We start from the raw sequence: 25,806 nt of genomic DNA, 5'->3' as shown, positions 1-25,806 counted from the left end.
CTAGCACTGGACTTCGAAGCAGGGTACTTAACCTTCGCACTGTTGACATTTTGTTGAATGGCGCTGCCCTGTGCATCGTAGGTGGGACAGTTAGCGGCATCCCTGGCACTTACCAGCTAGCTGGCATTGGCACCCTTCTCTCAGGACAACGAAAAATGTCTTTAGAATGTATCCTGGGGCACCACTGCTCTAAAGCAAGCCTTTTTTTTTCTTTTCTTTCTTTCTTTTTTTTTTGTTGTTGTTGTTGTTTTAAACAGGCTCTATGCCTAGCATGGAGCCCAAACACAGGGCTTAAACTCACCACCCCGAGACTGAGACCTGAGCCGAGATTAAGAGTCATACACTTGGGGCACATGGGTGTTTCAGTCGCTTAAGGGTCTGCCTTCAGCTCAGGTATGATCCCAGAGCCCTGGGATCCAGCCCCGCGTCTGGCTCCTTGCTTAATGGGGAGCCAGCTTCTCCCTCTGCCTCTGTTGTTCCCCCTGCTTGTGCTCTCTCCCTCTCTCTCTCTCTCTCAGATAAATTTTAAAAAAGAAAAAAAAAAAAAGAAAAGCCATACGCTTAACTGACTGAGCCTCTAGGAGCCCCTAGAGCAGTGCTTCTAAAGCCTGACTGCATGTTACCTCACCTGGGAAGCCCCCCCCATACCAGGTACCCAGACTCCACTTCGACCTAGAATTTCCATTTCATTATCATAGAGTAAGACCTAGGCCTTCTCTCTGTTTTATTGGTGGTGTTTTAGGTGTGTGTTTTTAAGCCGATTCTAATGCGCAGCCAGTTATGACAAACACCCCAGTGGAGCCCACCACCCTATGACTAAGAGCTCCTGAGTAGTTTCCATTGGTTATCTGGCCTTGCAAATTCAAGCAAATCACTTGGCGTTCTCTGGACTTCATGATCTTGAGCTAGAAAAATTTAAGAGAGTACTTAACTTAGAAAAGAATACGAGCTTTTTTTTGTAGCCCTGTAGATGTTTTCTGATCATATACTTTTTACTGATAGGAAGATCTTGGATTTATCCAGCCTCCGTAGATTGTCTTGTTGACAGCCTCTTGTTTTCCTCCACTTTTCTATCTTCCTTTTGGGTTTTTCTGTAACATTGTTTTAATAAACTAAATTACTGGATAATTTTAATTGATTATATCCAACTGTAACCATTTACAGCAAAATCGAGAACCCCAGTGAGAGCTCCGTAGCAGGGTTACGTGAAGTAATGCAGGCACGTATCACGGTGAGCTGAACTTAACCTCCTGAGACATACTGATCATGAAAAGCAGCGATTCTCAGACACGGCTGCTGTCAGAGGGAAGTTCTTCCCATTTCTAAAGTATCATTTTTGGGGGTAGGGGGAGCAAGCAGTGTAGTCTGGGGGAAGAAGGTTGCCAACCAGTGACCTGGAGAAAAGGCCTGTAGTGTGACAGTGTGTTTAGACGCTGGGGTCGTCATTAACGCCTGTCAAATTGATGAAGTTTTAGAGTATAGGGGAGGTTCAGTGGGGTGGAGTCCGGAGCCGACGACCAAGAAGGAATTCTTAAGATGTCATTGGTGCAGAATGGTGGTTTATTAAAGCCTGGGGACAGGACCCATGGGCAAGAAAGAGCTGCTGCCCTGGGCTTGTGAGAGGTGGCTGGTCATAAGCTGTGGGGTTGGGGGAGGTAAAGAGAAAGGTTTGGAAAGAACTTTCATATGCTAAAGAAGACCTACAAGATACGGAGGCCTTGAGGCCTTGCCATTGTCTTGCCATTGTCGAGTTAAGGTTGTTTTTCCCCTCTACAAGGTATTAACATAAGATGGGAGATTCCTGGAACACTGTCACACATGTCCCATCCAGCGGTAGGGGATGGGGGCAGGTTGCATGGTGTCGGCTTCTGCTTTGTCCTCAGCTTGCCTTCTGCTCCCTCATCAAAATCAGGGAAAATACCAGTCATGACAGTTTTCTATTTGAGGAGTGATTGCTTGTGGCCCGGTAGTGCACTAACTGTGAGGGGTAATCATCTATAGATAAGGAAGGGACTTAGAAAAGATTTAGCAAAGGGCCTGCCTGGGTTATAAATGGCTGTGAATCAGCCAGCCTAGGATTTCAGTCTAGCTCATTTGATGATGTAATCTGAACTCTGAACTGTAGCCTTCCACATAAAGGGGTTTCACTGACCTTACTTTAATTCTGCTCAGATAAATCACTTCCCTAATTCTGGTGGCTCTCAGTGGTTTGTAGAATTAAATCGAGAGAGTATATAAGAAATTTTCTAGATCAGTGTCTAGTATACAGTAATAGTCTCTCAGCAATGTAAATTTTCCCAAATCTGTTGTTTTTAAGTGTACCAATATTGCATTAGTTTTACTTTTTGTCCTTAAGCTTTGGTTAGAGTTACTCTCCTGATTTTTCCTCCTGTTATCTAATGTATGCCAGCCTTTTTCAACCAGGAATCAAAGAGAATTGTACCCTTAAAAAAGAAAAAAGTGACTTTTCTCATTTTTCCTTAAGTTGGTAGTGTTTTTGATAAATGCGTGGGAAAGAATTTAATTTATTACACACAGTGGATGCCTTAGGGCATTAAGGCTTATTTCTCTTTTGGAATCTTAGTTGAAAAGGTTACAGAATGTGTCCAGTGGCTTTGTTTCCAGATTTTAGACCAAATGATTCAAAGTATTAATTTTGTATATTAGTCATCAGAATTGTTAGAATATGGAAATGAGATAACTATGCTCAGACAGCAGTACAGAATTCATCTCAGCCTGAAAAGAATTATATATAACAACTCTTTATTTAAAAAGTAATCACTGGGACGCCTGGGTGGCTCAGTTGGTTAAGCAGCTGCCTTCGGCTCAGGTCATGATCCCAGCGTCCTGGGATCGAGTCCCACATCGGGCTCCTTGCTCGGCGGGGAGCCTGCTTCTCCCTCTGCCTCTGTCTGCCTGTGCTCGCTCGCTCTCCCTCTGTCACTGAAAAATAAATAAAATCTTTAAAAAAAAAAAAAAAAAAAAAGTAATCACTAAAGTGCTAGCTTTTATGTGAAAACAAAGTTTACATTTCTCTTCAGTGTGCACTCTTGGAGGGGAGTGTGTTGCCTTACAGTTTCTCATTCCATCAAAGAATGCTCTCTGGGAAAATGGAGTTGAAACGCATATGTATTTTTAAAGTATTATTTCCCAAAATTCATTTTAAGTTTTTTCCAGTCACACTATTTATAAACAAATTTGAGTACAGATGGATTTATTCTAACATTCCTTAAGAATTAAGCAACAACTGTAAGCATAGTTGCTCTTGGCAAATAAGTGGAAATAGGGATTTTATGTTTTCCAGCCTTTTGAACTTACTTGTACTAACTAGGTGCAGGGAATTCTTTTTTAAATCTGCTTTAGCCTTCAGGTTGTTTTAGTGAATCCATGTATGCATCAGATGAATGGGACTGGTTTTTTAACCCCTAAATGAAACAAAGGTTTGATTGATATTAAACTATAAGTATAAATAGGGCTTTTTGGCTTTTGCAAAATGAGAGAACTATTTGAAATTAAGTTTAAAATTAGAAAGACTTTATTATTTTTCTGAATCAGAAAGACTTCAGTGTTTTGACAGTTGAGATGGAATTTTACATTTTTGTTTTTTTTTTCTTTTAGGCTGACAATTGCATTTTTTGCGCTCTCCGGGCTGGATATGTTGGATTCCTTAGATCTGGTGAACAAAGATGATATAATAGAGTGGATTTACTCCCTGCAGGTCCTTCCCACAGAAGACAGTGAGTGAGTTTTTAGCATTTTATTTTTAGTGTGACTAGTTAGTTGTACTTGGCATAACATGTGTCAGACGAGCAAATCTCAGTATGAATTCATAAACTCTTACCATATTTTATTCCGCCATGTTTTCCTTGCAACACTGCACACCCATCCTGTTCAGATCCGACATTTGAGAAATCTAATCATTGGGGTGCCCAGCTGACTCAGGCTGTGGAGCGTGCTACTCTTGATCTTAGGGTCATGAGTTCAAGCCCCACGTTGAGGGTAGAGATAACTTAAAAAAAATAAAAATAAATTAAAAATTAAAAAGTCTACTTGTTAATCGCTTGAGAAAACCACTGTGCGGTTGTCTGGAATTGGAGATTTGCTGTTGTAGCTGCATGTTATGTTCTTCTCTTCTACGGGGAGTACTGCTTATCAGTTATTTTATATTTGTCATTTTTGATTGTTTAGTTTCATAACATTTGCTGTATTTTTCACTCCCAGCTATTCTTCTTGTCTTTTCAGTGAACTCTTTGGTGTTCTCTCCTGGTGGTTTCTTTCGGGTTTCGTTAGCCTTTCTCTGATGGTCTCTTAGAACTATTACTAGCACTGTAGTCCTTTTTATGGTTCTTAAACTTTATGAATTTTGGTCAGTTAAATTCTTTTTCTTTTTTTAATTAATGTTTGAAATTTATATGTTACTTAATCAACTAAATGCACACAAGCTTTATACACCTTATTGTTCATACTGTTAAGTGTAACATACTTAACATTGATTTAACTTGTAGGTGTTAGAAATTCTAACCTTGAAAAGAGAAACAGATAAACTCCCATAAAATGACAGTTTTTATCATGGTCATCACTTACCTGGCTTTTAAGAGCCAATATTTATAAATCAACCATGCATTTTGTTGGTTGGAGTAAACATTTATAAAGGTCTCACCTAGATGAACTTCAGGGAAATAGTAAGCTAAAGCTTTGTTTAGAAAGAAAGAGGTTTGATTTATTCTAACTTAACTGCTCCTCTTCGCTATATTTTCACATTTGGTCTATAGCATCATGATATTGTGATCTGTAAGAAATGTATATTTGGTCTTCAATCACAGTTCCTGGCTCACAGTTCCCTAACTCTTGGCATTTCCTAAGTCTTGAGAGTGTTACAAGTTGTCTTTTGTTATGTTCATGAGGTAACTTTTGGAAAGTGCCTGAGGATAGAGGGCTGTTGGCCCTTGGAGCCAGTCAGTGATTGGAGGGTTGGAACAATCAGTGCCACCACCTGGCCTCCAGGGAGGGAAGGGGGGGACCCCAGAGGTTGAAGCAGTTGCCAGTGACCAGTGATGGATTATGATGGATTTCATTGTGTTTGTATTTATATGATTTTTAAAATCTGTGCCTGTTGATGAATTCTTGTTTAAAAATGATTAAGCATTTTGAACTAGGTTTGTCATACATAAATATCTACTCACTTTTCACCAGCCCTGTGAAGCAGCATATGTGATACTCTGGTTAGGAGTGAGTGATTCTAGCATGTTGGAAAGTAGGAGTTATTGAATGTCTTGCTAATAAACCTTTAGAGAAGGGCTGTGGCAATTACAAGATATGCTGCTCATTCTCTTGGAGCATGGCTGAGGTGAGGTCATGGTTCTAGACACCTGAAAACTGGAAGTAATTTTCGTTTTCCCTTTTTATTAGGGTTTTTTGTTTGTTTGTTTGTTTGGCCACTGTGAGTCTGGGATTTTCTTTTTAAACTTTAAAAGTTAACTATTAGGGGGTGCCTGGGTGGCTCAGTGGGTTAAAGCCTCTGCCTTCAGCTCAGGTTGTGTTCCCAGGGTTCTGGGATCCAGCAGGCTCTCTGCTCAGCAGGGAGCCTGCTTCCCCCTCTGTTTCTTTGCTTGCCTCTCTGCCTACTTGTGATCTCTGTCAAATAAATAAATAAAATCTTTATTTAAAAGAAGTTAATTATTAGATATGGTATTATTACAGATTTTAATTTTTGACTGATTATTAAAAATACATGTTCTGATTATACACTGTAGTTTCTTAAAGGATGTGTCTCACCACATAGGAAATTATACAGTGTGAGTCATAGAAAAGCTGTTCTGTATGTTTTTTGCTCAAATATATTTTATTTTTAGAAAAAATTTACTGATACTCATTTCCCTAGAATAAAATAGCTGTTGCTACTCTAGAAAAATGGGATCATAACATTAGAGTGAGAGAACTCATACTAGAAGTTTTAGTTACCAGTAATTTGTCATGTATTCACTGTGCTTTCTATTTTCTGTCTTCCTATTTCTCCCCACTCTTGAGGATTCTTTGCTGGCATCCGTGATTGAACTGTGTTATTGTCTACCCTTAAAATATGTTTTTTCCTTCTACCATTTTCTTGTTTTTTACAACAGCTTGATACCCGTTAATACATATATTCTTTTTTTTTTAATGCAACTTACAGAATGGTTAAAATAACTGGTTAATTCTTCTCCCAGTGGAAAAGCAGTGGCCATGAAATAATGAGGTCCTGTTTTTACGCTCTTAAACAGGGACTTTATACATGTCATTTTGTTATCGCTTGGGTGTGTGACTGAACAAGTCCGTGAACATTTTTTTGTGCAGTTAGTTTAATTAAAATATTCTTGAGGCATCTGGGGTCTCAGTCGGTTGGGTGTCCAGCTCTTGGTTTCAGCTCAGGTCATGATCCCATGGATGGTGGAATCGAGCCCCATGGGGGTCTGGCTCTGTGCTCAGCGGGGAGTCTGCTAGTGATTCTCTCCCTCTGCCCACCCTCCCTCCTGTTTGCACTGCTCGCTCACTCTCTCAAATAAATAAATCTTTTTTAAAAGCCCATATTCTTTCTAAAGAGTGCTTTTTGTGAGAGATTTGCCATTATCTGAACTTTCATATAATAATTGTGTTTTCTACATACTCACTAGAATGGCTAAAATGGAAAAGGTAGAAAATAACGGCTGTTGGTGAGAATGTAGCACAACTGTAACTCTCACAAGGAGCTGAAGGAAAACTGCCCAACAGTTGGAAAACTGGCAGTATTTACTAAAGCTGAACATCTGTGCAGTTCATGACCTAGCCCTTCTGTTCCCCAGTCCCCGCCCCCCGAAGTGAAAACCTGTTCACCAGAAGATACGTACTAGAATGTTCATAGCAGTGTTTTTCACAAGAGCCCAGAAGTAGGAACCATAGAAATTACCCATCATTGGTATAATGGGTGAATGATGTATTAAAATATTCACACAATGGAATACTTTACAGTGGAAAATGAGAAATTTTCTCATTAATATAACTTAGTTACATTAAGTTCTATATAACTATATATGTTATATAGAACTTATATAAAGTTCTATATAACTTATAGTCTATAACTATAAACAAAAATTTTGATGAATGTCACAAACATGTTTTGAGAGAAAGAAGTACCTAGTGTATTATATTCTCTTTATACAGAGTATAACAATAGACCAAGCCAGTGGAAGCTTTTGGGGAGTGAAGGAAGGAAATAGGAAGAAAAGGAAGGTAGGAACGAAGTAGGAGGGAGTGTTCTAGGGTGCTGTCATTTACTTTTCTTGAGCTGAGCACTGGTTATGTGGATAACTTTACTTTGCAAAAAGTTCATTGAGTTTTGTTATGATAATGTGCTTTTCTTATGTTTCTTACAGTTTCATGAAGTTTTTAAATTTTCATTGAATTCGTGTTGATACTTACCATCTCTTTTGAGACCCGTCAAAATTCTCTTTCACATTGTACTGACAGCTTCATGGAATTCATTTATTTGAAGGCCATTGCTTGCTTGCTTGCTTTTTTTTTTTTTTCTTTCATTTGTCACTGCTTAACTGTTACTTAAAATATTTTGCTTGAGTCTGAATTGTAAACTAGCAGGAGAGAGAATGTGTCTGTCTTGGATTTTTCTTTCAGTGCCTAAGGCATTATTGTGTCTCAGGAGTTGTTGGATTATTAACTCATCCATACCTCTTCCAATTTAACTGCTCCTCTTCTGCTGTATTTTCACATTTGGTCTATAGCATCATGATATTGTGATCTGTAAGAAATGTATATTTGGTCTTCAATCACAGTTCCCTAACCCTTGGCATTTCCTAAGCCTTGAGAGTGTTACAAGTTGTCTTTTGTTATGTTCATGAGGTAACTTTTGGAAAGTGCCTGAGGGTAGAGGGCTGTTGGCTCTTGGAGCCAGTCAGTGATTGGAGGGTTGGAACAATCAGTGCCACCACCTGATCTCCGGGGAGGGGATGGTGGAGGGCCCAGAGGTTGAAGCAGTCGCCAGCTGCCAGTGATGTAATCATTCTTGCTTCTGTCATGGAGCCTACGTTAAAACCCAGGGGGACAGGATTCAGAGTGCTTCGTGGTTGGCAAAAACGTGGCGGTCCCGGGAGAGAGGGGCTCCCGGACAGAGTGGAAGCTCCCTGCCCATTCCCCATGCCTTGTCCTAAGCATCTGGCAGTTTCTTAGTTACATTCTTTTATTGTCAGGTAGCAGGTTTCACTTGAGTTCTGTGAGTTGCTCTGGGAAGTTAATTGTACCCATGGAGAGAGACTCATGAGAACCTACGGTCCATAGCCAGTCGGTCAGAGAGCACAACTAACCGGGCTGGCATCTGGTGGGGTGGGGGTTTGGTATCCTGACAAACTGAGCCCCTCAGCCTGTGTGGTCCGATGCGGTCTCTGTGTAGTGTCAGAAAGGAGTTGGTGGTATTGAGTTGTCTTCAGCTGAGTTGAATGAGTGGCTAGTGTTTCGAGAATTGCTTGCTGGAAATTGCATCTCAGAACACCTAATTTAAGGATCCTCTGGCTCTTCAGATATTTTCTCATTTAGAAGGCATTTGCAGACCGAGTAGAAGGTGCTTTCTGTAACTCATAGATCTGTATTTGTCCTGCTTTGTGATATCACATAAAATCTTACGGAATTTAAAACTCTAGAAATGTTAAAAACCCAGGACCATAAAAGAAAAACATCGTAAGTTTGATTAAATAAACAGTATTAAATGTTGTGTAGTAAGAGGTAAGGCTGAATAAGTAGACAGGCTTGAAAATTGTGGCAATATGTATAATAGAATATTAATGTCCAGACTGTGATGAATTCTTAATGACTGAGAGGAAAATGACTCATCACTGTTTAGAAAATGACAGAATTTAAGAATAGGAGGATCTCAAGTCAGTAACTACATGAAAGTGGATTAACCTTGCTAGAAAAGTTAGAGAAATGCAGTAGAAACAATGGTGCATTATTTTTTTTTAACATCCTAATTTTATTTTTTTTTCAGTGTTCCAAGAATTGATGCATTGTTTTTTATCTAACTTGTCAATTTAGCTGGAAGTTTTGAAAGTTGGCAAGAATACAGGGGAAAGAACACATTTTTAAAAAATATTTTATTTATTTATTTGTCAGAGAGCGAGCTCAAGCACGGGGGAGGCAAGCAGAAGCAGAGGGAGAAGCAGGTTCCCTGCTTGAGCAAGGAGCTCTATGTGGGACTCTATCCCAGGATCCGCCGGGATCATGACCTGAGCTGAAGGCAGCCGCTTAACTGACTAAGCCACCCAGGCGTCCCAAAAGAGCACCCTAATATCATTCTGGTGAAACTGAAAATCGTTGTAACCTTTGAGAGGCATTTTCAAGTATAATCTTTTAGCTCATGTGACATGTTCTCTTGCATGTTGTAGTGGGTTGAATAATGGCCCCGAAAGGACTGGTCTGCGCAGAATCACAGAATATGACCTTTGGTTGGAAAAAGGGCCTTTGCAGGTGTAATTAAGGTCAGCATCTCCATATGGGTGAGTGGTGGCGTTCCAGGAGAAGGGAAGAGGAAGATGCCAGAGGGCAAGGGGAAGGCCCTGTAAGGGCAGGGGTAGGGGTAGGTTAGAGAGATGCTTACTGCCTGGAGGAATGCCAGGATTCCCTGTAGCCTCCAGCAGCTGAGAGAGAAGCATGGAACGTGGGACGGTTTCTCCCTCAGAACCTCCAGAAGGAACCAGCCCTGCCAGCTCCTTGATCTTGGACTTCTGGTTTCCAGAACTCCAAGAGGATAAATTTCCATTGTTGAAATCCTCCAGATTTGTGGGAATTTGATACCTCTAGAAACTGATAACGTGCACCAAAATCTGTGTAGGATATGCTTTGGCATTGTTCATTACCCTGACCAATTAGGAGGGGAAGAAATGTTCACAAAAGAGAAACAATAAACTGTGGTCCACAGAGAATGCTATGCAGTAGTAAAGTGATCGAGGTAGGTCTGTGTATATACTGACATGGAAATGTTCATATATGGTTAAATTATAAATACCAACGTCTGCAGAGATAATAATCTTTGGCTGTCAAGATTTGGGGAAAACTCTGAAAGGACATAAAGAAAATCTTTGTGGAGGGGGAAGTAGATGGGAACAGACGTGGGGAGATGGCTGGATAAGGTAGTACTTTAATTTTATTCTCTATACCTGCATTGTTTGTGTATTCATAGTATGTTTCCATATTTAAAAGTCCAAGTTAGAAAAAGCTTTAACCTCTCTTCAAAACACAACAAAAATTTAAAAAACTAAAGTTAACGTTACAGGGCTGTACACAAATACTGATATTTTGCTGATGTAGGAATAATGCTATACGTTAATTAAAATTTTATGATTTTTTAGGCACTGTCAAATACATTGTTAAATTTGTGCTTCCCCTAATCTGCCTTCCCCAGAAGAGGAATGTGAGACACCTGCCTGAGGGCACACATAGCTATTAAGGGATAGAGTCTGCTGAAATTCCAGGCTTCTAACTCCAGGCCCTAGTGCTGCTTTGCTGGTGAAGTATATAGGTCCCTGGGGGAGACTTCCCTTATGTGGCATTTAAGTACGTTGTGAGTATTTAATCAGAGTTAACCCTGGTTTTTCACTTAGCCCCAGGGTTGTAAAGACCCCAGTGGTATCTTACTTTAAGTGTGTGGTCAGACCATTGGAGGGTTGGGGCCCTTCCCAGCAACCTCCAGAAGTGTTTAGGAAACACACGGGATCAGGCTGGGAGTTGTGTTTTCCCTTCTCTCATCAAGGGCACAGCCAGAGAATATTGGAGCTAGAACAGAGGAAGGGATATTATAGTCTGTCATTTTATAAATGAGAATATTAAGATCCAAAGGAATGAATAATTTGTCCATGATAATAAACCTCGTTAATGCCGTAAGCAAAATTAGAGAACAGTTTTCTGTTTTCTAGTCCTTTGAGATTCCCATTCCTGGAGATTTCCAATACTGATTCCGTATAATAGATGCTCTGTTTATCGTGTGTGTTTTCCTGTGAGAGTTTTTTTTTTTTTTTTTAAGTAGATGAAAAATTTTAAGTCCCGTTGCTGCCTTTTATAAATACGGTACTTACAGGTGTAGGTATAGTCGCATGTGCCTAACCAAGCATGTTCACATTTCAAAAATCATAGCATATCTGTTTTGGAAAAATTCTAGATCAAGGATTTTTTTTTGCAGAGATAGACCCACAGTGATTATGTACTCAGCTGTCCCTCACCTGTATCTGGTGGGCCGCACCACAGATCTTGTCACAGTCCAACTGCAATTCTCAATTCTACATTTACTGTTTTGTTGCATGAAACTATTAAGTCTCTAATTATCTGTCAAAGGAAGTTTCCCACCTGCCTTTTCCTTAGTTGGCCTAGGTCTGACTCTGAAACTAATCTGTGAAATTTAGAAAATAAGCATACAAACCCATTTTGTAGGCTCTAGACTGTTTTTTCCGCCCCCCCCCCCTTGTCTGGGTCTCTTGACAGTGTGAAACTAGGAGTTGTGATGTGTATCTAAGTGCTTATGATACATCGCTGTCTGAATGACTTCCCTGTAACAAGGTAAACTAGTTTGAGGCTGGCTCTCATAGTAGGGGGTACATTCACTACATCAGTGGCTCTCGATTCTGACTTGTCTGTCAGATAGGGATTGTTTATCTTCTTATGTATGATCGTCCAGGCCCTAACTGAGAGTTTTGATGTGGGCCTGAGCTAGGACCCAAGAGGCCTGTATGCTTTTTCAGACTGTGCAATTGATCCTCTTGGGACCCAGACTCACGCTTCCAGTTTACCACTAGATGGCGCCATCTAACAGCCTCCAAGGGAACTCAGGCTATTGTGGGCCTGCATCCAGTTGTAAATTTGGAATGAATTGTGCATTTATACTTACTAATTATCATGAATAGGGAAGCTTACTAGAATTATAAAGGAAAGCACAATAGCAAATCTTGAAAAGAACCAGAAAGGATTGCCTAATACATATTTTTTCAGTGACCGTATACACTCTTGAAAAAGGGGATAGAGGACGTCGTTTTCATTTTAAATAAACTTTTCTGGGGGCACCTGGGGGGCTTGGTCGGTAAAGCGTCTGCCTTCAGCTCAGGTCATGATCCCAGAGTCTGGGATCGAGTCCCGTGTCAGGCTCCCTGCTCAGCAGGGAGTCTGCTTCTCCCTCTGCCTCTCCCTCCTTTCCCCTCATGTTTGTGCACACTTGCTCTCTCAATAAATAAATAAAATCTGATTGTTTTGGGGCACGATAAACCATGCCCATATAAGATGGCGCACTTCATTGATAAACGTGGGTGTTGTGACTGTTCCACTGACCAGCCATTCCCCTTCATCCCTCTCCTTAGGACTCCTTAATCCCTGAGATACAATAATATTGAAATTAGGCCAATTAATAATCCCACAATGGCATGTAAGCATCCAAGCGAAAGGGAGAGTCGCACATCTGTCCCACGAAATCATAAGCTAGAAATGATCAAGCTTGGTGAAGAAGGCATGTCAAAAGCCTAGACAGGCTGAAAGCTAGGCTTCTGGAGCCGGTTGTCCATGTTGTGTGTGCAAAGGAAGAGTTCTTGCAGAAAATTAGAACTGCTACTCCAGGAGAGCCTGGCTGGCTCCGTTGGAAAAGCGTGCAATGCTTGATCTCAGGTACATTAGTTTGAGCCCCACATGGCTTGAGCTGAGAGATTACTTAAGCAAAAATAAAACTTAAAAAAAATGTGATACTCCAGTGAACACACGAATGGTAAAGCAAAACAACCTGATTGATTGCTGATGTGGTGAAAGTCTTACTGGTGTTCCAAGTTTTATTGGTCCTTCAGGCACCAGGCAGTATAGACTTTGACGATGAAGTTAAGGTTACTAATCAGCTGACATCAAAATAGGGAGATTGTTTGCAGGTGTTGCATGTACAGGGAAGGGGGGGGGTTGCCTGGTACAACCCTATGAGCCCTTTCAAAGAGAAGAAGGTCCAAGAGTCAGAGAGGTGCTGCAGAAGGGGAAGCCAGAGAGAATCTCAGCACGAGAAGGATTTCAGCCGTGTTGCAGGCCCTGCTGTGCAGGGGCCCAGATGCCAGCAGTGGCAAGAGTGGCCTCCGGGAGCTCTGGGGCCCCAGCCGACAGTGGAGAGCAAACACGTGGAGCCCTCAGTCCCACGACTGCTGAACAAGCTGTAGGAGCTTGAGGGGGATTGTTCCCCAGAGCATCCGGTAGGGGGCGCAGCCCCTACCCGCGCTGCGCTCTGGCTTCGTGGACCTGTCTCAGACTTCGGAGTTTACGGAACAGTGCGATAGTAAGCGGGTTGTGGTATCAAGGTAGTAAGTTTGTGATAATTTGTGAAGGCAAAAATGACTCCTACAAAGAACAGAAATCACGCTTCTGACACACCACCCGGTATTATTTTGTTTATTCCCTTCTGGGTTTGCTGATAAGTGCCCTTTGCTTAACGACAAACATAATCACATAAATGTTTGTGTCCTACTTTTTCTCTTGATCATTTCTCCATGTTGGTCCATAGTTTTCCCTAGGTGTTTCAGGAGATACATGTTGCATTTAACCTGTTGCACCTCTGTTTGCTTCGGGGTTTCGCCAGTGTGATACTGCATTGGGTGTTTGTGTGCATGTGGCCTTTCTTACATTGGAAGTTACTGGAGTAAATTCTCAGATGTATCATTACCCAGTCAGAGTCTGAGCCTTTTTAATACTCTTGTTATATATTGACATGTCTTAAGTGGCTTACCCATTTAAAAGTCTTTAGCAAAGATGGGAGAACTATTCATTATATTAGATAATACCGTTTTTCAAATAAGTTTTTTGTCAACAAGGAAAGGTAGTTAGTGGAAAGTTTTAAATTTAGGGGGTAAAGTTCCCTAAATTGTTCAAGAAATTAATGTTTAAGCTACTACTCTAAGTACTTTCAAGATATGAAGCTGGGTAGAGTACCTGATTTGAAGAAATAGAAGAGTGAAAACCAATTACTATGAAATTAGTCATGTTCCAGTTGTAAGAGATAGGAAACTAGTTTCTTAGATCAAAACCTATTTATAAATCTACTTGATTTTTTTTAAAGATTTATTTATTTTTAGAGAGAGTGAAAAAGTGCAGGGGGTAGGGCAGAGGCAGAGGGAGAGAGAAACACAAGGAGACTCCATGCTGAGTCTGGACCCATACGTGGGGCTCGAGCTCATAACCCTGAGATCACACTTGAGCTGAAACCAAGAGTCAGGCGCTCTACCAACTGCACCACCCAGGCACCCCAAATCTGCTTGACTTTTTATTAACAATGAATGCATGTACATTCTGTGGATAATACATTTCTGTCCTCTACATCTGTCATGCTGATTTCCTAATAGCTTTCAAAACCTGAGTTACTTTCTTATTGTGGGTATAACTAATTGCTCATTTTTTAGTTTTCTTATTTTTTCCCCAGCTTTGTAGAGGTATTATTGACATATATATAAGTGTAAGGTATATAACATGATGATTTGATACATGAACATATTGCAAAATGATTACCACAGCCCCCTCACAGAATTTCTTCGTGTGTGTGTGTGTGTGTGTAGTGACATTTGCGATTTCTCCGTATAACTTTCAAGGATATAGTCCAGTCCTGTGAATTAGAGTCATCATGGTATATATTAGATCCCCAGAACTTACTTGTCTCTCAGGTAGACGTTTGTACTTTTGACCAGCATCTCCCCATTTCTCTCAGCTCCTGACAACCACTATTCTACTCTGTTTCTGTGAATTCATCCTTTTTAAATTCCACGTATAAGGGAGAACATAAAGTATCTGTCATGTGGCATAATGCCTTCAGGTTCCATCTGTTATGTCACATAAGGCAGAATTTCCTCTTTTATGGCTGAATAACATTCTGGTTGTGTGTGTGAGAGGGAGAAAAATTTTCTTTATCCACTCATCTGTCATTGGATGCTTAGGTTGTTGCCATGTCTTGGCCATTATAAATGATGTTGCGGTGATCACAGGGCAGCTAGACCTCTCTTCAAGATGGTCATCTTGTTTCCTTTGGATATATACCCAGTAGGAGGATTGCTGGATCATATGGTAGTTCTGTTTATAGTATTTTGAAGAACCTCTATACTATTTTCCATAATGGGTGTACCAGTTTACATTCCCACCACCAGTGCACAGGGCTCCCCTTTCATGGATATGACTCACATTTCCAGCCTGAGTCCATTTCCAGCCAGGACATCAAAGCAAAGTGGGTTATTAGACTCAGAATAAAAGTTTGCCCCATACTAAAATACAAAGTACATATATTTTTTGCAACTAGAGGAGCTTATACCTTTAGTTTGTTCACATATAAAGAAGCAGTAAAGTAAAGTAAAAAGACACTGGATGGGAAATTAGAATTCCAGATTCTGATGCGTTACGTTGAACATGTCCCTTAACCTCTAAGCTTCTACTTTCTGTTCTTTAGCATGGGGTTGAATATGTTGATCACATGAAAAATGATCATATAGAAAGGTATGGAAGCATTTTGTATGCAGTGAGGGAGGCTATAAACTAAAGGTGCATGGTAGGAAATCATTATTTTGTCTCTGGTTTGAAAAATAAACGAGAAGGGTATCTGGCTGGCTCAGTTGGAAGAGTACGATTCTTGATCTCAGGGTTGTGAGTTTGAGCCCCATGTTGCTTTAAAATGAATAAGTAGGGGCGCCTGAGTGGCTCTTTCAGTTAAGCGTCTGCCTTTGGCTCAGGTTATGATCTCACGGTCTCGGTATCAAGTCCTGCATTGGGCTCCCTGCTCAGCAGGAAGCACACTTCTCCTTCTCCCTTTGCTGCTCCCCCTGCTGGTGCATGCGTGCATTCTCTCTCTCTCTCAGATAAATAAATAAAATCTTAAAAAAAAAATAAATAAACAAACTTAAAAATCTTTTTGAAAATTAAATGAGGAAATTCCCATAAAGAGAGAACAGCCCAGGGACATGGCGATAACCATTAGCTAGAATGCAAATGGACACAGTGACAAAGCTTTGGTACTAAAATGCTCAGTGTCTGAAAGAAAGTTTAATTGACCTGCTTTAGAGTCTGTACAGAAATAAAGTACATTCTAAATAAGTACATGTTTTTATTTTCTAGGATCAAATCTAAATCGCTGTGGTTTCCGAGGCTCTTCATACCTGGGTATTCCATTTAATCCGTCAAAGGTGAGTTATTCTCTGGGTCAGGAGGAAGGAGAAGGGAGGTGGGTGGATTTTAGTGCAAAAGAAAACTGAGAAATTATCCAGATAGACCCAAGCTTCCATGTTTCGATAGAGCTAAATACTATCTACTAATGTACATTGTAGCTACAGTTCCCCGTTTTTTTTCATGCAGTGTTTCAAAATTCTGGAGTAAATAGCAGTGATTTGGGAGAAGGCAACATGATATCACAGAGGCCCTACTTGAGCTTTCTTCCTCTGTCATAGGCTGTAGGTCCAATGCCTGCATCAAGGTCATATGAATTTGCTATGATTTCTCCAATCATGTGTGTCCATTGCTTTTAGCAGGGAATCTAAAAACAAAGGATTCGTAAACTAGGTTCTCTTTTTCCTATACATGTAATCTTTTCCAACAGATACCAGTCCTGAGGAAGGTTGCGTTCTCTTTACTCCTCATGGACAGGCTATCTGGGTGCCATGACACATGCTCATCGTGACCGCTCTGTAGTGCCATACCTTATGTATACCTGCCCTGGCTGAAATAAAACAGGGTTTTGAGAACATACTTTTATTTTTTTAAAGATTTTATTTATTTATTTGACAGAGAGATCACAAGGAGGCAGAGAGGCAGACAGAGAGAGAAGAGGAAGCAGGCTCCCCGCCGAGCAGAGAGCCCGATGTGGGCTCCATCCCAGGACCCTAAGACCATGACTTGAGCCGAAGGCAGAGGCTTAACCCACTGAGCCACCCAGGCACCCCGAGAACATTACTTTTAAAACCCAGTCCCTTTCCTCTTGCCTCCTCTACCCCCAAGACATTTTTAAACTAACAGGAGTAAAATTGAAGAAGAAACCATTTTTGCCTTGGTTTACAGAGTCTCCTAACATCCGTTTTTGGTCCTCACTCACCTAGACCACTGGCATCTTCTGGGGAGGCCAGGTCACACTCTATGCCACATTGTGCTCATCTGAATTTGAGTAGTGGTAGGAGCAAGAGACTCCAGGGGACTCATATTGGCCCCCCAGGAGTTGTCACTGGGAGTGCTTGCCTGAGAGTCTGCAGGAATCTGAGCAGGCACATAAGATTGTCCGATAAAGTATATAAATACAGTAGTGTCAGCAGCTTTTCTTCCAAAACCACCAAACTCACCTGCAGGCCGTTGCCTTACTGGTAGATGCCCAGGACCTTCGGTGGACATAGAGTACTTTTTGAGAAACACTTTTGGATCCTCTCAGCCCACTTTTCTCATTGTTTTCCTTCACAAACTCTGTGTTCTCTGCTAAATTATGTGTTGTACCTAATATATGCTAGATACCCAGAATTTTCTTTCTCCACTTCGCTTTTACTTTTAGCTTTTTTGCTTTTACTTTTTCTCTACCTAGAAAGCCTCCTCTCCTTTCCACCCACCAAGCTCCTCTTCTGCTGTAGAAAAAAATCCCTTATTTAAATCTTTGTGTTACTGGGGTCTCTGGCTGGCTGAGTCAGTAGAGCATGCAAATCTTGATCTCAGAGTGTGAGTTCAAACCCCAACTGGGCATGGAGCCTAAAAAAAAAAATTGAAACAGTCTTCAGATTTAACTAACAGAAGATTAGATGACAATTAAAAAGAATAAATCTTGGGACACCTGGGTGGCTCAGTCAGTTAAGCATCTGCCTGCAGCTCAGGTCATGATCTCAGGGTCCTGGGATAGAGCCCTGTATGGGGCTCTGCTCAGTGGGAAGCCTGCTTCTCCCTCTCCCTCTGCCTCCTGCTCCCCTGCTTGTGCACACTCAGTGTTAAATAAATAAAATCTTTAAAAGGAAAAAAAAAAAGGTGAATCTTGGTGTTACTCCAGCTCCCTCATGACACTTACTACATTCTACTCTGTATTGTAATTACTCCATCAGACCCTTTCTTCTGCCCTTACGGTTAAGCTCCACATTTGATTTCTGTTTGGATTCCCCACAGTGCTTTTAACATGGTAGATGTTTAGTTGAAGTACCAAAAACTGAAATAAGCTGTAGGAGTTCTAGGCAGGCTATTATAAATGTGGAATGGAACAGCCGGGAGTGCCAGAGTATGAGCTCTAGGGAGGAACACAGAATGAAAGGGTTAGCAAGATGAAAATTTTTTGATATGTATGTGAGACCACATAAAGAATTGTATATGTAAGGCCAGGTGGGTGGGGCAGGTTCCGATTAGAGAAGGTATTGAACACATTGCATATCTGTTGCATGAGGAACCACAGAGGGTGGGTGTGCAGGAGAACAATGGGATTCACTCCCTGGTGGTTCCAGGAACCTAGTTCATGACTCCTAAGAAGTAGTGGCCCTTTGGGTATTTGCCTTGTAATTGCATCATCATCAGGATAACTAGTATCCCTGTGATGGTAATTTTATTAAATTCTCACAGTAACCTTGTGAGGGAGGTGCTGATATCCATTTTCCAGAAGGAGGAAGTGAAGTGAGCCAATGAGTAGTAGAGCCAGGATTTGATGCATATCAGTGGTTGTAGAAGTGAACGCTTATTATAGTGGGTAGAGGAGTCTGCTTCAACCAAAACGGTACAAGTTTCACTTTGGCTTTCTAGTATGATAAACAATTTTTCTAGAAGTTGAAGCAGTTATTGATGAACCCAGACTCAAATAGAAGGGAAACCTATGACAGAGATGAATTTTAAAATATGCGTGTATCCTGTCAAAATTAAAATGTTCTTCATTGTGTGTCAGCTGTACTTCAATTTAAAAAAAAAAAAATTAAGGGTGCCTGGATGTTTCAGTGGTTGGGCCTCTGTCTTCGGCTCAGGTCACGATCGCAGGGTCCTGGGATCGAGCCCTGCATTGGGCTCTCTGCTCAGCAGGGAGCCTGCTTCCCCCTCTCCCTCTGCGTACTTGTGATCTCTCTCTCTGTCAAATAAATAGATAAAATTAAAAAAAAAAAACAAAACTTAAATTATTCTTTTTTTTTTTTTTTTCTTTATTTGAGAGTGCCTAGGTGGCTTAGTCCATTAAGTGTCTGCCTTTGGCTCAGGTTGTGATCACCAGGGGCCTGGGATCAAGTCCTGCATCATGCTCCCTGCTCTGAGGGCAGCCTGCTTCTCTGCCTGTGCCTCTCTCTCTCCATCTCTCAAATAAATAAATAATTTTTTAAAAAGATTTTATTTATTTATTTGACAGAGAGAGGGAACACAAGCAGGGTGGGGGGAGCAGGAGAGGGAGAAGCAGGCTTCCTGTTGAACAGGGAGCCCAGTGTGGGCCTCGATCCCAGGACCCTGGGATCATGACCTGAGCCGAAGGCAGCCACTTAATGACTGAGCCACCTAGCACCCTAAATAAAATCTTAAAAAAAAAAAAAAAAAAAAAAAGATTTATTTATTTGAGAGAGAGGAAGAGAGAAAGGGGGAGGAGGGGCAGAGAAAAAGAGACAATCCTGAAGTAGACTCCCTGCTGAGTGTGGAGCCTGACGTGGAGCTCAGTCCTCCCACCCTAAGATCATGTCGGGAGCCAAATCCAGTCGGCCATTTAGCCAACTGACCCACCCTAGTGCTCCAAAACTTAAAATATCCTTAAGCTGACAAATACGTTTATACAGTGTGAAATTTTACAAGTGAAATCTTTTTTTAAAAATAATTGATTCGTAGGCTTGGCTGATTATTTGAAATTAATTATATAACTCTAAATGCTTGGGGCGCCTGGGTGTCTCAGTGGGTTGGGCCTCTGCCTTTGGCTCAGGTCATGATCCCGGTGTCCTGGATCAAGTCGCAAGTCGGGCTCTCTGCTCGGCAGGGAGCCTGCTTACCCCCCCTCTCTCTGCCTGCCTCTCTGCCTGCTTGTGATCTCTGTCTGTCAAATAAATAAAATCTTTAAAAGGAAAAAAAAAAACTCTAAATGCTTTATATACGGTGGAACGTCAAGTTACTTGGTGTAATAAACACTTTTTATGTCCAGTTTTATCATTGCCGGTGCCAGTACCTAGATTCTTTGCAGGATTTCCTACTTTGTCACGTATTTTGTAGCCTAAGAGATCTTTGTTAACTGTCGTTATCTTTTGTTAAAACAATCAGGTCCGTGAAACTAATCGAACATACTATGGGGTAACAGTTATTCTAAGTGCTGATGTTTATTAGAAGCTCAAATAACTTAATTGTAAATGAGAGCTGAATAAGGTTTTTCAGTTGTATTGTTTTATAATATTTTTATATGGTGATTACTGTGATATTGGAATTGTTCAGTAAAAGAATTTTTAGTTCTTTTATAAACCTTTTTTGATTGAAAGACTGTATGCTTTTCTAACTTCACGAGACTTAAGTTAAAAGTAATACGGTTGACTGCATACGGAGTTCAAATACTTTGGCTCATTTGTGTATCAGAACTGCTTCCAAGAAGCTTGAGGTTTGCAGGATAAATTAAAAAATTGTGTAGCCTGGAAAGCCTGCATTCGTACTTACTCTGAGACCTACAAAATGGAGGTTTGTTTTTTTTCAGTCAGGTGTTGGTATAAGTCAGTACCAACATTTAATTTTACTAGTTCCTGAAACGTAGTGTCAGATTACGTAATGAAAAGTTTTCAGTTTACTAGTTAATTAACATTATGTTAATTTTGAATTTAGAATCCTGGAACAGCTCATCCTTACGATAGTGGCCACATAGCAATGACCTACACGGGCCTTTCATGCTTAGTTATTCTTGGAGACGACTTAAGCCGAGTAAATAAGGAAGCTTGTTTAGCAGGCTTGAGAGCCCTTCAGCTAGAAGATGGCAGGTATGGGTCCATCACTCTTCCGTTTTTCCCTTTTCTTTTTTTTGGAAAAATTTTATAGAACTGAAAAATGGGTATAATTCTTTATGAGAACTTTAGAGTTTATCATAAACCCTTTTAGAATCCTTTCAAGTTCACTGTATATTCCATCCCTAATCAAAAAATAATATAAATTTTCCTGTTTCAGTAGAAAGAAATCACAGTAGCAGAGCTCCTTGTTTGTTCTCTTGTTTTACCTGAGATAGTGAATACATTCATAAAGAAGTGGTTGAATGGTTTTAATATTAGGAAGGACTTCAATTTACCTTCTGGGTGAAAAACTTGGATATTACGAAGTGAGCATACATTTAGTCTGAACTTCTGTTCCTTAAGACACAGTGACTGTTGGGAGAAAGGAAGGAACATTGACTGCTATATTCTAGCGTAGGTAGTTTCAGTGACATTTGTAAAGAATAGAAAAAGAACTTAGTAACAGTTGGTGGTTTATATGGTATGTCTAAGGAATCTTCCTGGAGTTCCTAGGAGTTAGGTGAAACTTTCTTTTCCCCGCAAATCTAGGAAGTGGCAAAGCAGTAATGATAATGTCTAGGGAAAAGATTTTGCAGATCAGTTCTGCTGTATTATGTCAGTGCTCCATATCTCTGTTTCCCTTTGAGGGTTTTAGAAAACACTGCTCTTGATGAGGGGAAAACTAATGTAGACTTGCAAGATAAATTGTCATTAGTTGGAAATACTGTAGAACTGAATCTTTACCTTAGCTAGTGCATGTGACTAGAATCTCAAAGTTTCCATATAGTCATTGATGACTGCAACCCTTTCCTTGTTTGTAAATAAAGGAATAGATAGCAGACTCAGACTGTTACCTTGCTAAACCTAATGAAATAGGTAAAAAAAAATTACCATACAATATTGTCAAGTAGTGGTTATCTACATACACATTTAGAAGAAATTTCACATGTCAAAACTTGGGTTTGGGGATTTCTTACTACCCTATGGGTCCTAGGTGCTTTTCCCCTCATTAGTTCTCAAGCTAGTGTGCCACAACTGTCTGTGATAGGGAGCAAAGAAACTGAGTAGCTGGCAAGTGTGTAAAGCTACCCAGAAATCAGAACTTTGAAATGAAACAGTGATTTGGTAAATCATTTACTATTATTCAAGTTAATAGTCCTGTTCTTTATTGACTAATACAAGTAGTATATGGTTTTTAAATTCGTCTTTAATGATGGGTTTTTCTGTGAGTAAAAACGTGAAGTAATAGGTGTTTCTCGACCCTCCCCCCTTCACAAAAGAAATAAAAACTAAATTATAGTGTGATGTAATTGTAAATCATACTGTTACTCCTTCCAGCTTCTGTGCAGTCCCTGAAGGCAGTGAAAATGATATGCGATTTGTATACTGTGCCTCCTGTGTTTGCTATATGCTGAACAATTGGTCTGGCATGGATATGAAAAAAGCCATCAATTACATCAGAAGAAGTATGGTGAGTTATGTTGATAAATTGACTATTTTGGCTATTATTATCGCTGTATGGGGACGGCAGTATAATACATGTCCCATCTCTCCTCCACCGAGAATCTGGAAAAAAGGGCAGTAAGGTTGCTTTTTGGATACCTTGTTTAATCAGAACAGCCATTTAATTGTAAAGGACAGATTGCTTCACTGGCCATTAAAATTCAAATGTCATTTGATTGTATCTAAGGAAACAGATGGCTTTACTAGAAAGAGATTGGTCAGCCTTAGAAGCAAAAAAAAAAAAAAAAAGAAGAAGAAGAAGAAGAAGAAATAAAATCTCACAGGCCCCTGTTTGATAGTCTTGGCTAGCAGGGGTCAGTGCAGAGCCCCAGCTAGGCAATGGAAAATGATGACACGTTGACGAGACTCTTTCTATATCTGGTGGGAGGTGGGAGTTCAGTAAGCCATTTGATGTGCAAGAACCAAATATAACAAGATTGACTGGGCTAACAATAGATTTTGGGATCTTTTTGTTAATACTTGTATGTGTGCTTTTTTTGTTTTTAACCTAAGGTTTATTTTAAGGCAAGTATCAAATAGAAGTGCTGTTCTTTCAGGATACAACTTAATCTTTTCATTGGCAGTAGTTAGTCTAAGCCGGAATTATCCTTGCTCTACTTTTTCATCTCTTCCATGAAACCGAGACATAGAAATGTTACTTCCCAGGTTTATTACTTCCCAAATCTGAAGTTGTAGTTTTATAGATGAGACTATTTTAGGCTGTTAACTCAACTTCTACTAGTCAGTATTTCAAAATGAAAATTAAGTTCTTAGAAGAGTGACATTTTTTTAACTGAACGTGTGATTATGGGCTCAGTTCTTGTAGGATCTGCAAGAGCCCAAATTTTGGAGGGCCAGTGGAGCAGACAGAACAGGCCCTTTGAGGAGCTTCAGAGGGAGAGGAGGTTTCTCTTCAGTAGAAGGATGGGTGATGTGTGTTTTGGCGTGACTGCTGCAGTGATGACAACTGGGTTCTTCTCAGTTTGTGGTATTTGGAAATACAGCCTGTCGATTTGCCCCGCTACCAGAGATGGTGACTTTGGATCACCGGTTAAGGCAGTGTATGCCGTGTCTTTCTCTCGAAAGTGAGCATTTCTCAGCTTGTCATTATGCAGTATCCTCTGGCAAGGGATTTGGAGACTGTTAAATAACCTGTCCCAAATCAGACTTTTATCTGCTAGTGGTGGTCTGCAGTTGATGGTCTTCCAGCTCCGTCATTCCTTCTGTAATTTTCAGTTGAAGTTCCGCTTTTAGAGAAAGCTTTCTCTTTACATCTGTCTCCATCACTTAGAACTCTAGATTCTTATTTTATCCAGTGGGCTGTTACCTGTTACTGTCATTACTTATTCTGATGGCCATGTTGTCCCACATTCAGCCAATGCGAGCCCCTTCGAGGAGATGCTTGTACCTTTTTTTTGGTCTCACCCCCTTCATTCTTTGAGAAGCAGTTTGCTTTCTGGCTCAAGATTTTCCAGGTTGATCTTGTACTTCCCTAGCTGTAGTCCTGGATTCGGTCATTTCAGCAAGGAGGCCTGGTTCCTACTGGAGGATGGTGTGTAGAAACGAGGATTTGGGCACGATAGCTGTGCTCATGGGTGTTGGGATACCATGGCTCCTAGTCTCTCTCTCAGCAGGCTGAGCGAGGAAATGTACGTATGCGTGTGTCTATGCACAGAACCCCCCGATTTGCACCTTCTCCCCTCTGTCTATTTCCTTATCTATATGTGCATTAAAAAACATATGAGTCCTATTGACAGCTCAAATTTCAGTCCAGCACCACAGTTCTTTTTTATCTTCCTCCTTTCTTTCTATAACTCCCTTCTCCGACAGTGAGCAGTCAGTCTGGTTCCCATTATCCAGGAGACATTGGCTCTTTTGTTTTGAACCTGATATCTGAGAGAGAGATATATATATACATTTGAACCTGATACATAGTCAAAATACCATATTTAAGAAATACTTTAATGGGCTCCTGGCTGGCTCAGTGGGTAGAGCCTGCCCTTCTTGACTCTTGGCTATGCGTTGGAGCCCCGCGTTGGGTGTAGAGATTACTTAAAAAGATTACTTAACTCTTAAAAAAAAAAGAAAAAACTTGAGTTACTTCTTTTATTCTCCCCCCCTTTAGTATGGTTATGTTTTTTTATTTAAAATACAGCTAAGTTTGTGTTTGGGCTCCATTTTGGGGTTTTCTCCCAATTTTTGTTTTTTGTTTTTTGTTTTTTTTTTACTTGACAGAGATCACAAGTAGGCAGAGAGGCAGGCAGAGAGAGAGGGGGAAGCAGGCTCCCCGCTGAGCAGAGAGCCGGATGTGGGGCTCGATCCCAGGACCCTGGGATCATGACCTGAGCTGAAGGCAGAGGCTTTACCCCATTGAGCCACCCAGGCGCCACAGTGTTGTTGATTTTTAAAAATTTACTTACTATGTGAAATACTGACTTGGTTCTGGAAGTCAGAACTACACAGAAAAGGGTATTCCAAGATGGGTTACTCCTCTCCTCCTGTCCCTTCTCACTTGCCCCCTTCCTCACTCTCGTATTTGCCACCTTGTTCTATTCACTCTGTAGGGAACCAGTCTCATTAGTATTTTCTTTGTCCTTCCTGTATTTGTTCTTGATGAGCAAGTATGTCCATTTTCGTTTCTCCTCCCTTCTTGCTCACCAGGTAGCACAGCGTAGATGCTTAGTTTCATAGTACTCCATTGTGTGCACGTACCTAGTTTTTTGAACTGCTCTGTGCATGGAACATGTATTTTCCATAGACAAACAATGTTGAAGTTAATAACCATCTGCATATACATTTATGTATTTGTGGAGATCTTCAGAGTGAATTCCTAGTAGTGTACTTGCTGGACCAAAAGATGAATGCGTATGTAATTTTACTAGACGTTAACCATTTTCTCTCCAAAAAGGGTGGACCAGTTTCTGTTCCCACCAGTGCAGGAGAGTGCCTGTTTCCACACCACCTCACCAAAATAGCGTGTCATCATCCTTTTTAATTTTTATCAGTCTCGTGGTTGAAGAATGATCTTTCAGTGTATTTATTTTTAATTTGTATTTCTTTTCTTATGAGTGAGCTTGGCCATTGTCTTTACTCCAGGATGATACAGGACCAGGCAGAGGCACCTGTAGCCTGTAGCCCAGTTTGCTAACTCCAAGCTCCAGTCCATTAGTTTGCTTTTTCCTGTAGGGACTCCAGTTCTGTGCGTGCTTTTTCTTCTCTGCTTGTCTTTGATTTCAGTCACTTTCTCTCTGACCCTTTTTACTGCTATATCTTAGTTTTAGTCTCTTGGCTGTTTTCTGCCTTGTCGTCAGTGTCCCTTACTGTTTTTTCTTTTGAGACTATTATTCCTTGGTCGTCGTCTTCCTTATTTTCTTCCATTTCTTTT

General features: G+C 40.6%; 1 protein-coding gene across 1 annotated transcript in view; it reads left to right on the top strand.

Annotated features, from left to right (window-relative positions):
- PGGT1B (protein geranylgeranyltransferase type I subunit beta) overlaps window positions 1-25,806 on the top strand; it is a 51,264-nt gene that overhangs the window by 6,689 nt on the left and 18,769 nt on the right. Inside the window, exons 2-5 of the mRNA XM_032842285.1 lie at window positions 3,619-3,737; window positions 16,111-16,178; window positions 20,761-20,912; window positions 22,257-22,389. Coding sequence (XP_032698176.1) covers window positions 3,619-3,737; window positions 16,111-16,178; window positions 20,761-20,912; window positions 22,257-22,389 — 472 coding nt within the window. The remainder of the gene's footprint in view (window positions 1-3,618; window positions 3,738-16,110; window positions 16,179-20,760; window positions 20,913-22,256; window positions 22,390-25,806) is intronic.

Source organism: Lontra canadensis, unplaced genomic scaffold (assembly GCF_010015895.1).
Source record: "Lontra canadensis isolate GAN:19392208 unplaced genomic scaffold, GSC_riverotter_1.0 scaffold126, whole genome shotgun sequence".
NCBI lineage: Eukaryota > Metazoa > Chordata > Mammalia > Carnivora > Mustelidae > Lontra > Lontra canadensis.
This window is presented reverse-complemented; position numbering and strand designations above follow the sequence as displayed.